Below are 14432 nucleotides of genomic sequence, written 5' to 3'. Positions count from 1 at the left end.
CTGCTATTAAAATTGAACAGTTTTCAAATGCAATCCTCAACAGACACGTTTTAGCAGAGCTGGATCCAATTAGTTCAAAATTGTGCATCTGTGTCAAATTTTGTAAACTTTCAACAAGCCTGTGTAACAGAATTCCTCCAGCTGACCTATGGCAAACCCATCTTGCCTTTGGTATTTCTGAAGAGGCGCTTCACCGTGGGCTATGCTGAACTTCATATGTCACTGATGTCCTACTGAAAGGTCCTGGTGTAAAAAACACTTAGCAGGGAAAGCGCCTGGACTGGAACGCCGGGTTTCCCAGTTTGAATCGTGTTTCAAAATCACAACAAAACTTCATAAGGAAATGAATTGAGAACAAAATTTACTTTATATATTACTCAAAGTGTAATTTCACATTAAACGTTCTCAGCCGCAGACTGTTTAAATTTGCTTTCCAGAGCTGATTACCATCTTGTGGAGTTATTAGTTGTGTGCAGCTGTTAAACATGCGGCCCTGGGAAACACTGCAACTCTGTCATACAGCGACTCATCATGAGCTCACTCATGGCTGGATAAATGATTTATTATCTCCGAAGTTACAAGTAGCCCCCTAGAATCATCCTTCCTTTAAAACAAGAAGGCGTTTATATAGTTTCATTATTTCTATCTTAAATCTCCCATGATCCTTTGGTTAGGGCAAAGACACAGCTTTGCACAAACATGCCAAAGGCTCCGCAATTATCTCCCTTGATTTCCAAAGAGAATTTATGAATTTATGAAGGAATTCTCTTTGGAATTCCAGTTTATGTCTTTGTCTCCACAGCTACAATTTTCTTGATTTTGATAAGGACAGTTTCCTTTCACCTGCGTACCTCTTGTCTCCTTCTCAACACCAATTTATGACAAATGGCTGACACCCAGCTGAAGTCCAGACCTAAATCTGATTAAAAATTTGTGGCAAGACTAAATTTAATTAGTAAATATTTAGAAAAATAAAAAAACCATTATTGTCTGTGGTAATAAGTCTGTCTGGGACTAGAAAAACACACATCTACCACTGCTAACCTTTAGCTAGGCAGCTCCCGGTATCATTATGCAGCAGGCGTATACGCAGAAATGTGTTTCACCACCTTATTGCTCCGATTATGCTCTTACAGCATGCACCGTTGCCATGGTAGCAAACAATGCAGTGCCATCAGTTCTAGGGCATGACATTCTGGTTGCTACTCAGCCAGCTTACAACAAGTCTCCTGGCACTCATGTCCTCGTCCTCCAACTCGTGCGGTGACACAACGGAGAGAATCATAGGGCATCAGAAATCGGGCTAACTGCCCACTCCCAGCCGGGCTGCTGGCAAAGGTTGCTCTGATTGGAGCAGCACCAGAAGGAGAATGAGGCTTTGATGTCACCATAAAACAGAGCTGGAAGCAGTGAGGTAGGCTGCCAACAGACCACAGATAACTCTGTCTTTTCAAAAATAGATAAGGTCAAAGACCCTGAACTGCTGGCTGACGTCGTGAGAGGTTTGCACAATTTGCCGGAGCACAAAGTGGCAAATAAGCAGTAAAACATCCTGGGGGCGGAGTAAAGGGTTTGTAGTTTCATCGTGTCACCTAATTAATCAACTGAAGTCACTAATTGGTTAGATCATCCGATGGCTCTGATTCAATCTAAGCAGTGACAGAAAGGACAGATATCCCATCTGTAAGGTGGCTGGAGTCCAGTGGAGTTCATGTGGTAGTTCTGATGGTAGCTGACCTCATAAGGCAGCACAGAGAGTCTGATGAACAGCCACAAACAGAATCAGCAATTCATCAGGAAGAAAGCTGCCACAAAAGATAAACCATTGCAGTTGCTACGTTGACATCTTGCTAATAGTCTACCGATTTCGCTTGTCTCAAAGTGGAACGATGGAGTTAAAATGCAAAACACATTTAAACCAGTGTTAGTGGAAAGACATTTCATGTGTCTTACCAGTCAAGTGAGTCTGAACATATTATTTTTTCATAAAGTCACAGATGTGGACATGAAACAGGAATGAGGAGACTGTGACACACACCTGCCACCAGGAGCTGTGCAGGTCAGCAAACATCAACTCAATTACATCCCCTGCCTGAATGCTTAGTGGGGGCCCACACAGGGGGCTGGGGATGCCGCTGTAGTCTCTGATCACAATCATCCTCGGTAAACCTGGCAGGCAGGAAGCACAAACAGTCAGATTCCACGTTCTCTGCTTTTAGTTCAGAGTAATATGAAGGCAAAGTAGAGGAATGTCACAATGAGTAATAAAGGCTACTTTTCTGCACGAAATCAGAAAAAATCCAGTCAAATAATGTAAGTTAGTACATATTATAAAGAGAACTACTAAGATTAAAAAAAACTATTGAAAAAGACAAAAAAAAAGGATATATTACAGAATATTTCAAAGTATGAAATCCTCGCAATTCAGAAGTCCTGAAAATTATTTTAAAAATCCTAAAACATTAAAGAGATCCTGATCTAAAAAACTTTTATTTTTTTAGATCAGGATTGTGACGTGTTTATTTACTTAAATAAATACGTCACAGTAGAACCGGCTACTTTAGTAGTGGTCAAATCATGCTACTTTAGTAGCCGGTTCTACTAAAGTGATTTCTTGTAATAATCTGTAAGTAATCAGGCCATGAGGAGAAGATGGGCAGCCTGCCAGTATTTTTCCCCTTTGTCAAGATCCCCAGTATCTGAGGGGGGGTTAGGGAGCAAACACTTATAACCGCCTGTTTCAGTAGTTATACTGATGAAATGCAGTGTTTTGTTTTACTGGACTTTAAATGCAGGTTTTGATGAAACATCAGACTGACACTGGTCTGCAAATGGTTACTTTTAAATGACTTGGATCTGTATCTGGACCAAAACTAAAATCCCAGTCAGGACGTCCCTAAAAGGAGAACTCTTCAACATTTTTATACAAAACCTTTTGGCACAGTCAGTTACATTTTGCATCAGGCAAAATGTAACTGACTGTGCCTATCGATACTCAGCAGAACAAAGATAACATATCAAAAGCTATTGAGATGATCATTTACTAAATTCTTTCTATTCTCTCTCCAGCGCAAATTATTCCGTCGCTTTTAATTGACTGGTTTCATCCTCAACTCTTTCCCAGGTCTTTTAAGATCTGAAGCACTTAAAAGGTTTCCACCCTAAAAGCACCAATTTACCGTCACAGGAAATCCATCTCTTTGAATCCTGAAAGGTGGCGCACCAATCTTTCCTCTGCACGGCAGAGCCAACACAGCCACAAGCATGGGGCTGAGGCAAAGACTAAACACCCCTGCCAACTTAAAAGACACAGCCACTTACTCTCCGCTGACTCACACATCTAGCCCGCCTCAGACAGATCACCCTTCCAGCTCCCGCTCCCCTGCAAACCAGCCTCAGGAAACTATTAGCTGACTGTGACCTCAGATGAATGGAATAGCTCGCATTCATGTTTTTAATAAGAACAATAAGCACGGCTGTCTTCCTCATAAACCCCCTTATGGAAATTGATTTATCACAAAGGCTCGCTCGGCTCAGCAGCCGAGGCTGAGGCACCGCGGATTGCTCGGGGAGCGAGTCTGCATTTCTTTTCCAGTATTTCTCCTGCGTGCTTCTCATAATCATTCCACCCACTCCAATTCATCTCAATGCGATCAAGGGTTTAGGCACCATGGCGAGCACCAGGAAAGAGGCTTTCTTTCTGGCTCTGGTTAACGATCCCTTGCTCATACTTTTATCTGGTCATTAAAAGTTGTTAAATGTCTAAGTCAATTGGATATTCTGCTCCAGAAGAGAGCTGATTCGTGGCCGGACTTATGAGAAAATAGAATCCTGAATATATTTCCTGAATGCTCGAGTTCCATGACTGAAACTGTATCAGTTATTTCAATCGTTCTTAAACTCTCTGCTACAAGGTCGAGATGAAACGATTAAAAAATATATATATGTGAAGCCCTCTGCAGGTTAACAAACTTGCTCAAGTGGTCAAATCATGCTGACCTGGGCCTGGCGGTGCTGTGTTCTCCTGTAAATTGTGAAAGAAGGGAAAGAAGCAGAGAAAGAAAGAGAACAAAATAGCAAGAGGTAAAATATTCGTTGTGCCTGCACAGGATCAGACTGACATGAGAAATGAGTCACACAATCATGTTGACGGTTTACGCTGTTTAAGTGATTTAGCCATTTTAGCACCAATGATAAAGGCCAAGAGTATTTTGTTTAGTTTTAGGGTAAAATTTTGAGAATATCTACAATTTTCTGCCAACAGCAAACGATTTAAAAACCTGTTATTGATTCAGTGAGCTGGTAGGTCGTTCAGTTTTGGCTTTTCTTACCAATAAGGGATTTTATAAGTTTGTAGTAGATTTAAAAAAAAAAAAACTCAATTCAATCTGCTAGATTTTCTTGAATGGGAAACTGTTTTTTAATCACTTTGATGAAGGCTTCAGATGACATGTGTTGTGAAATGGCCATATATAAATAAAGCTGAATTGAATTGAAAGTGTTAAAAGCAGTAGCTCTTCCCAGGCCACTCTCTTCATTAAATATAAATGAAATATAGTGAATGAACGGATAGATGGATAAACAGACCATTCATTGTGCGTCTAACACAAACAGCGATTACATTTTGTTTTCACAATTCACAATGCCTGTTTGGTTTATGATACAAATTAATTTTTAATAGCAGTTTTTTATTTTAGCAACACTTTATTTACCTAATCTGGAAAAACAAAAAGTAGAAACTTCTGAAGAAAAAAAACAAAAAAAAAACACCCTAAATTTAAACATGAAATGAGACAGTTATTATTTTAAAAAAACACATCTCATATCAACTTCATCCCACAAAAGGAGTGAAGTTAAAACTGCAATAACAAGGTCACCTGTAGCTTCGTTGATGTTAACAGCAAAAGCCTTCGTTATCTTTCCAACCACAGACAAAATAAGAGTCCAGCTGCTGCTTCATGCCTGAATCGTTACGTTAGCTAAGATGTCTTAAGTCGAAGAAGAGAAACAGATCAGGTCTTACCTTGGGCCTCAGCTTGACAGGATCTGCAGGCAGGTGGGAAACAGACACAGTGAGAGGAATACAATATTAGACTATGGTGGCTTCTTGACATCCAACCTCAACTGTCAACCTCTGGTGGCCCTTATCATGCCTCTGAATGCATAAAAACCGCAGCGGTTGTGAAAGAGAGGAAGCTTGTCAGACTCCTGAGCTGGCTTTAGCTGTGTGTGAACTGCGTGAGGGTAATGTACCTAAAAGCACCAGTCTGGAGACACACACACACACACGAGGCTGTTACAGTCGCAGCATTAAAATTCAGCAAATACTTTTTTTTGTTAGTCGTAAGCTGCAAAAGTAGGGAGAAAATGTGTTTTATTTGGCACTTTTCTTATACAGAATGTGAAGTGAAATACGACGTTGGGAGAGAAAGAAGTGTTCAGGGTTAATGTTACATTTACATATATTAATTTGAAAATGGTGAGAGTAAAGCATCCGCGTTTCTGCCTTCTGCAATTCAGAAAATAAATGCATGGAACTGCAATAAGGCACCAGCACCCCTCCCGACCCACTGAGGGAAAAAGGGTGCAAGAAAATGGATGGATGGATGGATGGATGGATGGATGGATGGATGGATGGATGGATGGATGGATGGATGGATGGATGGATGGATGGATGGATGGATGGATGGATGGATGGATGGATGGATGGATGGATGGATGGATGGATGGATGGATGGATGGATGGATGGATGGATGGATGGATGGAACTGCAATAAAGTTCTCAAAACATTTTGCTCTAAAAAGCATAACTCTGCTCTATAGATTACATGGTCATATAATGACAGATATGTGCAGACATTCATAAATCAGAAAATGGCTACAAGAAAATAGATACTTGCTCAACTCGCTTATATCTAAAGGCTGGGTGGTAATTAAACAAATAATTGGCTAATTTAGTGTAAAGTCTCACCTGTTCTCCCACAGGCTTCCAGTCGACCCAAACACTCTTTATGAGCCCCCAGGCCACATTTTTGACACCGATAGCCTTGGTTAAAGATGCCCCTGCAGACAGTTAAAAAAAAAAGAAAAGAATAAACAAAGCAAGTGACATTTAAAGATTTCTGGCTTCTGCCCCACTGTCAAAATAAATGAAATGACACAGGAAACAGAAACAGCTAACATGACAGTATGTACTTCATTTGGACTTCAGCAAGTTAAAAGTTTTAAAATGTCATTAGGTGTAACAGAATTAAACCATGGTTTTCCAGCAGAGAACTTGAAGTTTCTGCACGTCCTAAAATCTCTTCATCAGGAATGCACAATTATTTTCAGATTACTCTTAGTCTTAATGTTCTCTAAATCTTACCTGAGCAAAAGGTGACAGTAACTACAGGAAGTGATTCTTTCAAATGTGTGCATCTTGAACTGGTGGGAGTTGTGGTTAGCCTTTTCTGGTCGGATATTTGAGCTAAGAGCAAAAATAAAACAAAAAAAGTGTGTCATAAATTATATATGAGCAGGTGTCGCAAAAAGAATACCCGCAGATGAAAAATCAGCAAAACTGACAAATATAAAATTATTTTGTGTAAATAAATTGAAGAATTTGATGAAGTTCTTGTCTGACGGAAGAAAAATCTGACACTTGTTAGTCTTTCATATTTAATTTCACCACTGATATCTGAGATTAGATCTCAACCAGGCTGCAACTTTCTCAGCTGACATTCACGGGCGGATCGAGGAAAATATTGGGTGGCAAGAGGGTGGCAGGGATATTTTCAGGGGTGGCAGCATATGCCAGTATGTGCATGTGTATATATATATATATATATATACAGGGGTGAAAGTAGTTTTAAATTCTTGGGGGTACTAAAGAAATAAATATACATACATATTACTTCTATGTGCTTTGGAGTTTCTGTGCTGATTTTTTTTTGCGAAGCAATAAAAGCTTGTAGCTCTTGAATTGCTACAAAATAAAGCTGTATTTCTCTCAACCTACTGGCTGCAATGTTGACACCTTGAGATGCCATGAGACCTAAATCTTGAACATCATGGCATGGAGTGATCCTAGTTTTCCATGTCTGGCATATAACCATGCATTTATCTTTTAAACTGGTTCTATTGATCCTGTGTCCAGGCAGATGGATAATCAGTAGCCCAGCATCATGACCTGTTTGTTCTGAAGATCCTGCAGCTTCCACTTCTCTTCCTAACATGGCGCCTCCTCACCCTGACTCTCATGCTGCTAGGAGGAACCACAGAGCTCTGTTAGGTTAAAGCTCATCTTCTGAAGTTGGGATATTTTTCCTCCAACAGGTTCCAGAGGAATCACCTCAAACCAGATGTTGTACTGGATTTTATTTCACTGTCATTTGTGAATGTTAGAGCCTCATTGTCAACAGTGGAGCTATAAAGGTTGAAAAAGGTTATTATTTGGGAGAAAATCTCATCAACATCAATATTTCCACTAAATAAGAGGCAAAAAATAAAACAATAGTTTGATAAAGGAAAAGTCTCTCAGACTCTGAGCCCGACTGCACTAAACTATTCTATTAGATAATTTAATTCCACATAATTATCGCAGTAGAAGCCATTTGTTTGTTAAATACTTAATGAAACATATTTACTGTGTTTGATGTTTGTTATAAATGACTTGTACTCAAAGAACGAGTTAATTAGTCCAAGTTTGTCGTTTATTGAACGTTCAGAAATTACAGCGGCTGTAAAGGTCAAAGGTAAGCAAAGGTAAAACAACCCGAACAGGTGATCAACTCTAAACCACTCGCACCCTTTTACTCTCTCTCTCTGTCATGGCAACCTCCTGCGCTCCACAAACCGACCAGAGATTACGTTAAAAATATAACATTTAGTCTGTTACAGTATTAGGTTTGCAGGTTTGATACTTATTTTGCGATTATTAATAAACCTCTCATGAACACAGAGGTGGTTGATTAGTTAATTTTAAACTCCTGCTCTGCTCGTTATTTTGGTAATGGAACCGAAACGCACAGAATTGCACAACACCTTGTTGAAACAATAATTATTTTATTATTATTTTTGTTGTGTCACTAATTTGAACACGTTTTGTTGACTTTGTTGTTGTTGTTCTTTAATAAAGTTACGAACGTTTTAAGTGAGCCAGAGGAGGATGTCCTGGTCTCAGCGTCCTGGCGGCGTTCAGTCTGTCACCTAATGCCGAGTTTGACTCAAAACCATCCACGATCGACATGTCGCCCTGCTGCTCTAGCAAAGCACGAACAGTTCAGAAACAATATGAAATGGGGAAAAAAGTTATTTATTAACTGATTAAGTTGTGCTTTAGATTGTTCTTGAAAAACTAATCAGTCACGGCTGATTAGTGGGTGAACTCACGGCTGCACAGTGAACCCATTGATGTTTTACAGCCGCTCCCCTCTCCTGCAGGTACTGCGTACCCCTGCTAAATCTTTTAGGGGTACGCAGTACCCTGCCGTACCCCCTTACTTCCACCCCTGTATATATATGACGTCTCGCTCTCATGTTTAGCTTACACAGACCTAACATTGGACTTAATTTACTTGATTTACTTGTTGCAAAATGTTTAAACTTGCATTCATGTAGCACTGAGGATTAAATATAATTTCTTAATATAGTATAGTTAATTATTTTTATGTCTTTCATACTCCTGCTTATTGATATGCATTACTGGATTGGACAGTGCCTATTAGTCACTATGTGATTCATTGAGTTATGTCCAGAAAACCATTTTAACCCAATGCAGGACGAGCAGAAATCTGTCACAAAAATATTTGTAGCGCCATCATTTGTATTTTGTTTCTGTTAGTTCTGTCAAGATGCAAGAAGGATCAAATGTATCTTATATTGGTCAGTCGTTTTATTTTAAATATGCTGTAGGAGCCATAGTTTGATGATTAGTTCAGTTTTTTGTCGTTGTTTAACTTTTAGGAATTGCAGCGGCTGCAGACAGTGCGCCACAATAAAGGTACAATTAAGCTGATAAACAGGTGAAGAACCAAACACCACTTCTATCCTGGCTTTTCTCGCTGTGTGTGTTGGCTTTACGCCAGGGGTGTCAAACTCCAGTCCTCAAGGGCCGGTGTCCTGCAACTTTTAGATGTGCCTCTGCTGCACCACACCTGGATAGAATAATTAGGTCATTGGCAAGGCGCTGGAGAACTTATCTACACAAGGAGGAGGCAATTAAGCCATTTCATCCAGTGTTTTTTTACCTGTGGCACATAGAAAAACTGCAGGATAGCGGCCCCTGAGGACTGGAGTTTGACACCTGTGCTTTACGCGGACCCGTTGCCATGGCAACCGGCAGACAACAGCTCACCGAGCAGATAGAGCAGAGATTACCGATCAGGGGAATCAACACCAAAAAACTAAAAATTTCCCACACAAAAAAGAAGCAAAAACACCAAAACATAACATTCAGTCTGTTACATTATTCCGTCAGGTTTGATGTCTATATTGTCATTATTAATAGGTTTTCGCCCGACTACCGCGGTGGTTGATTAGCTGATTTAAACAGCCGCTCTACTGATGTGACCTGATTTAGTGCTAACGTAACCAAAACACACCGAACTGCGCAGCACCTGTTAAGGTTATCAAAGTCAATAGAAGGTTAGCAACAGTTAGGCTAGTATAACTGACCCACTGCTCACTTGTTCAATGTTTTCTTTAAGTTAAAACTTTTTGCTCACCTGTTAAATCTGAAGCCCTTGTTATCCAATTCATAGGGTTGAATTAACCGCTAAATATTGCGTCCACTGTTGAGATTCTTTGTGTGACTGTGGTATTTTCTGACCACCCATAATGTTGATTCAATGGACAGCAATGGTGCATGTGTGGCGCACGATAAGTCAGGTAATGTCCAGTCCAGTAATATATCCATCAATGCTGCTGCCTCGAGCTCTGTCCTTCTCTCGCACTTCGCGCTACTCAGCAGTAGGTGTCAGGTTGCGTCGTGTTGCATTCAATGTTGTCGGAAAAAAGAGATTAATGTGCTTAATGTTCGATTTCCCATAACTATTTGGGGTGGCAACAGGGGTGGCAAGGTTCTCATTTGGGGTGGCAAATGCCACCCCAGTAGATCCACCCCTGCTGACATTTTAAAACCTAGTGTCTGAAGATGCTTAGAGTATAATTTTCATTAAAAATAAGTTCAGTAACTTCAGAAACTTCACTTTAAAAACAACCTGACAAACAATCTGCACTCACATCTATTTCTCCCACTGTTAGGAACAAACTCAGGACCTGCTGCTGGTATCCAGTCAGTAGCAAGGACCAAATGAACCAAACAAACAAACAAAAAAAAAACTTTCAGTTCAACAATCTAATACCTGAACAGTCAGATGGAAAGAGTTGCAGGTTTGCTTCAAAAATCATACTCTAAAAGTAAGCAATTTATTTTCAAAAGCAGTGAAGTCTTGAGTGGGTAAGATGATGTTTTATGTCCCCCTGGAACAAGAGAATTTTTGGTCTTTGAGTTGTCTGTTTTCCTAAGAAACTAATTAACTCAGAGACCACTCTGTTATTGCCTGAGGTTTCTGAAGGCTGGTGTTTATCTCGTTTTTACAGCCCTGCCCCTTACGGAGTTTATGTTTTTCTGTCAAACTTAAATGTTTCAGGTTATCAAAAACGTCAGCATCACAGCAGTTTTCAACTGACGATCTTGTTTAATAAGAGAAAACAGATATACAAACCCACTTAGCCCTTTGTGAAATGGAAATGTTTCAGTTCATGCTTCATTTGATTCGACAATAAAAGACAGACAGCAAGAATGTCATCAATGGAACAATGCTCAAAAAGAACACAAGATCCCGTCTCACATTTTCCAAAAGAACATACTGATGACTGATTTAAGACTTTTGGGAAAATAGTCTGTTGGCAGACCACACACCCAGGGCCTGAACTTCAGAAGGTGTACACGTTTTGACTCAAAATAACAAAATGATGGTTTCTGTGTGGTCTAGTCGAAGTCCGGGCTTAAATCCAGTTGCAATACTGTGGCACGATCTACGAAAGATCGATCATGCTCAAAGACGACGCATTAATCTGGCTAAATTAAGACAATTCCGCAGGACAAAACTTCTCCTGAGCCAGGTAAAATTAAATGATGGTGCAGAGGATGCCACAACCGTTTAACACGTTTAGAGGTCGATAATATCCATCAATGAACAAAGCTGGTCCTGGAAAGATTTTTTTTTTCCCTTTATAAATTATGGATTTTGTATTTATTAGGATTGTGTTATGTCTGATTTTAACACTTGTTCTATAACTTTAAGCATTTATTTGTAACAAAGGCAAATACTTTTTCTAACTGCACTGTAGCTCAAGGGACCTTCAGTACATTTTTTTCTTCTTATACTCAGTAGTTGTTACGTTAATTTGTTTTATTATATTTACGTAACACATAGTCATTTAAAATTGGCTTTGGCCAAAAGAAGAATAACTATTGCATCTCTATCGAAAGAAAAAAAAGCACATATTGTTTCAGTGTGAGTGAATGTCTTCATAGAGCAAATATAGTCCTTAGCGCAATGAAGAGCGTAATTGAGTGCAGATAATTGCAGTTCTGCACGAGCTGAAGTATAGAAGGAGCAACATGCATGACAAAAATAAACAAATATGTTTTCAGCGCTAAGGCACAATCCAGAGACCAGCTGAGTGCTCCCCTAAGTGAGTCTTCCATCATGAGCTCACATCTTCTTCAGATGGCACAATTTTCACTTCCAGAATTGGACCTTCTGGTGTCATTACCCAATGCACAGAAGCACGCATAGCTTATTTCTGACTAAAACCCAGTAGAAAACACAGTTTGGGGCCTAGAGAGAGAAGAAAAAAAATCATTTTTGTAATGTTTGTGAAATGCACATTATGTTTTGGGCAAGTATCGGGGGTTTTGTGGTCCAGGGAGGGTGCAATTTACATTACCGCAAAACATTTCAGAACATCGTGGCAATTTCAAAGCTCTAATGTATTCAGCAAGGTCAAAGCTTCAAGTGTTTATGAAGGGAGAGTGTCGAAACACGACGTTCCAGTCCGACGAGGCAATCTCAAACCGAAATAGCATTTTCCAATCAACAAAAGAAGACAAAGAGGATATCTGCCGATAAACTCCTCCAAATGTTACAGAACAACACAAATACAACAGTTTATCTCCGCAGAACACTGAACTGCAGAATCATCACAGAACAGGGAGTTTACTGTAGCTCTGCAGCTCACTTTATATCAACACATAGCTGTGTAAGAGTGTGTATGTGTGTGTTTTTGTACTTTTTGTCAGCCGTGTGTGCTTGATTACGACTAAGACCTGATCAAACAGCACACATGAGAAAGTCAACAGCTCTCTCCACTTTGAAACAACACAGTTGCAAACAAAAGTAAATAAGCTCTATGCATACATACATACAGTGACCTGTGTCAAGCAAACCGTTACCGTTCACGACTGGGGAGTTTTTGCCGCTGCGTACTTACATTGCCATTTCAAACTGATCCAACCACTTCTTCTTCAGCTCTTTGGTCTTAAAGAAAAGCTCGAAGCCCATATGTCCCTGCTGGTGAGTCACGAAGAAGCCGTAGCACCACTGTAGACATCGAGAACACAAAATGGAAATGAAATTTTCCGACACCACATACGTATGAGTCAGAATAATTACAATGACCTCATTTTGGATTTCAAAAATTGGGTTAGGTTTTATTTTCAGGGCAGGTTGATGTAGTGTTTTAATAGGTCTTATGTTTTTTGTTTTTTTTTTACCTTTTTCAAAAGCCAGAAAAAGAAGGAGTTTGTGATGCATCCTCTAAAAGGTATTCAATATTTCTTTGATGCGATTATTTCTTGTGCAGTTATGGAAAAAGCAAAAAGGGTGTCAACTGTCCCTGGTTTACCTTAAAATGCTCATCCTGACAGATGTCTCTTAGCAACCATACAAATGGCCTTTCAAAGTACATACAGACACACACAGTGTTCATAAACCTTAAGTAAAACATTTTTACAATTTCTGACATTACAGCCATAAACTGCAATTTTATTTCATGTAAGACTAGTACGATATCGCACATAATCAAGTTGGTGGAAGGAAAAGGTTTTTAAATCATTTTACAAATAAAAATGTTAATATTCTATTGTATATATGACTAAAGTCTCTGTTACCCCTAAATAAAATATAGTGCAACAGACATTTCTCTTGGTTCTAGAGATGAATAGAGTTGAGTCACTTAAATAATTAATAGCATAAAAACATATATCCATCCATTTTCTAACACCCTTGTCCCTCAGTGGGGTCGGGAGGGTTGCTGGTGCCCATCTCCAGCTAACGTTCCAGGCGAGAGGCGGGGTCACCCTGGACAGGTCACCAGTCTGTCGCAGGGCAACACAGAGACACAGAGAACAAACAACCAGGCACACACACTCTCACACCTAGGGACAATTTGGAGAGACCAATTAACCTGACAGTCATGTTTTTGGACTGTGGGAGGAAACCGGAGTACCCGGAGAAAACCCATGCATGCACAGGGAGAACATGCAAACTCCATGCAGAAAGACCGGGGCAGGGAATCGAACCCAGAACCTTCTTGCTGCAAGGTAACAGCTCTACCAACTGCGCCACTGTGCAGTCCATAAAAACATATATATTTATCTAAAAAAAAAAAAAGTGAATCACTGTAAGCCAGCCTTTAAGTTGAAACCCTGCCGGTTATCCAGTCCTAATAATGACAAGGTAAGTATGGCGGGTGAATAAGTTGCAGCTCTCTGACATAATGCTGTCAGCAATCCTCCCTGGTTTTAGTGCCAGTGAGGTCACCGGCTGCACAGATCAAGGAAAATATGTTGGCAGCTGAATTCTTTCAACATCAACAGAGCTGCTACTGCAATATGAGTTTAACCAGAGTTCAGCCTGGAGAGCACTGAAAGGTTCAGGCTGTAAAAACGCACCTTTAGAGGAAACAACTTCCTTTTACATTTATAAATTCATAAGTATTACCTCTAAAAACTTAATCCCCGCCAAAGATTTAGACCCCATCTAGCAGGGGTCACACAGTTACTGAGAAACCGTAAGGAAGACTAAAACATTTCTTAATTTTCAGGTAAGAAATTATTTCTTTAACCTGTTGACCACTAAGTAGCTCCAAAGTAGCACGTTAAGATTGATCCATTTCTAAATTAAGGTCCCTTGCTCTCGCCAACAATCTGCTTCCGCCGGTTGTGTCATATACAGTAATGAGAAAAGAAGCTGAGTTTCCCCGACAGTGATTAGGCTGACCTGCGGAGCCCCAAGTCTTTTAGAGCTCTGCTGGGTCTTAAATCACTGATGACTGTGTGGGTGCTGTTCAGTAGCGCCGCATTCAAAGGTTGAAGTTTTATTTAGCAGAAAATGATGTATAGAGTTAAGCAGCCTTGGAAGAGTACACACATTCATCAC

The 14432-nt window shown here is 39.9% G+C and overlaps 1 protein-coding gene across 2 annotated transcripts in view; it reads right to left on the bottom strand.

Moving 5' to 3' along the window:
- LOC103479751 (guanine nucleotide exchange factor VAV3-like) overlaps positions 1-14432 on the bottom strand; it is a 64597-nt gene that overhangs the window by 21429 nt on the left and 28736 nt on the right. For both annotated transcript variants that reach the window (XM_008434379.3, XM_008434380.3), the window contains exons 15-20: positions 12484-12593; positions 6368-6469; positions 5972-6063; positions 5024-5046; positions 4000-4024; positions 2039-2169 (exon numbers count right to left, since the gene is read on the bottom strand). In XM_008434379.3, coding sequence (XP_008432601.1) covers positions 2039-2169; positions 4000-4024; positions 5024-5046; positions 5972-6063; positions 6368-6469; positions 12484-12593 — 483 coding nt within the window. The remainder of the gene's footprint in view (positions 1-2038; positions 2170-3999; positions 4025-5023; positions 5047-5971; positions 6064-6367; positions 6470-12483; positions 12594-14432) is intronic.

The sequence above is a fragment of the Poecilia reticulata genome, chromosome 17 (genome assembly GCF_904066995.2).
Source record: "Poecilia reticulata chromosome 17, P_reticulata-male-v2, whole genome shotgun sequence".
Classification (NCBI taxonomy): domain Eukaryota; kingdom Metazoa; phylum Chordata; class Actinopteri; order Cyprinodontiformes; family Poeciliidae; genus Poecilia; species Poecilia reticulata.
This window is presented reverse-complemented; position numbering and strand designations above follow the sequence as displayed.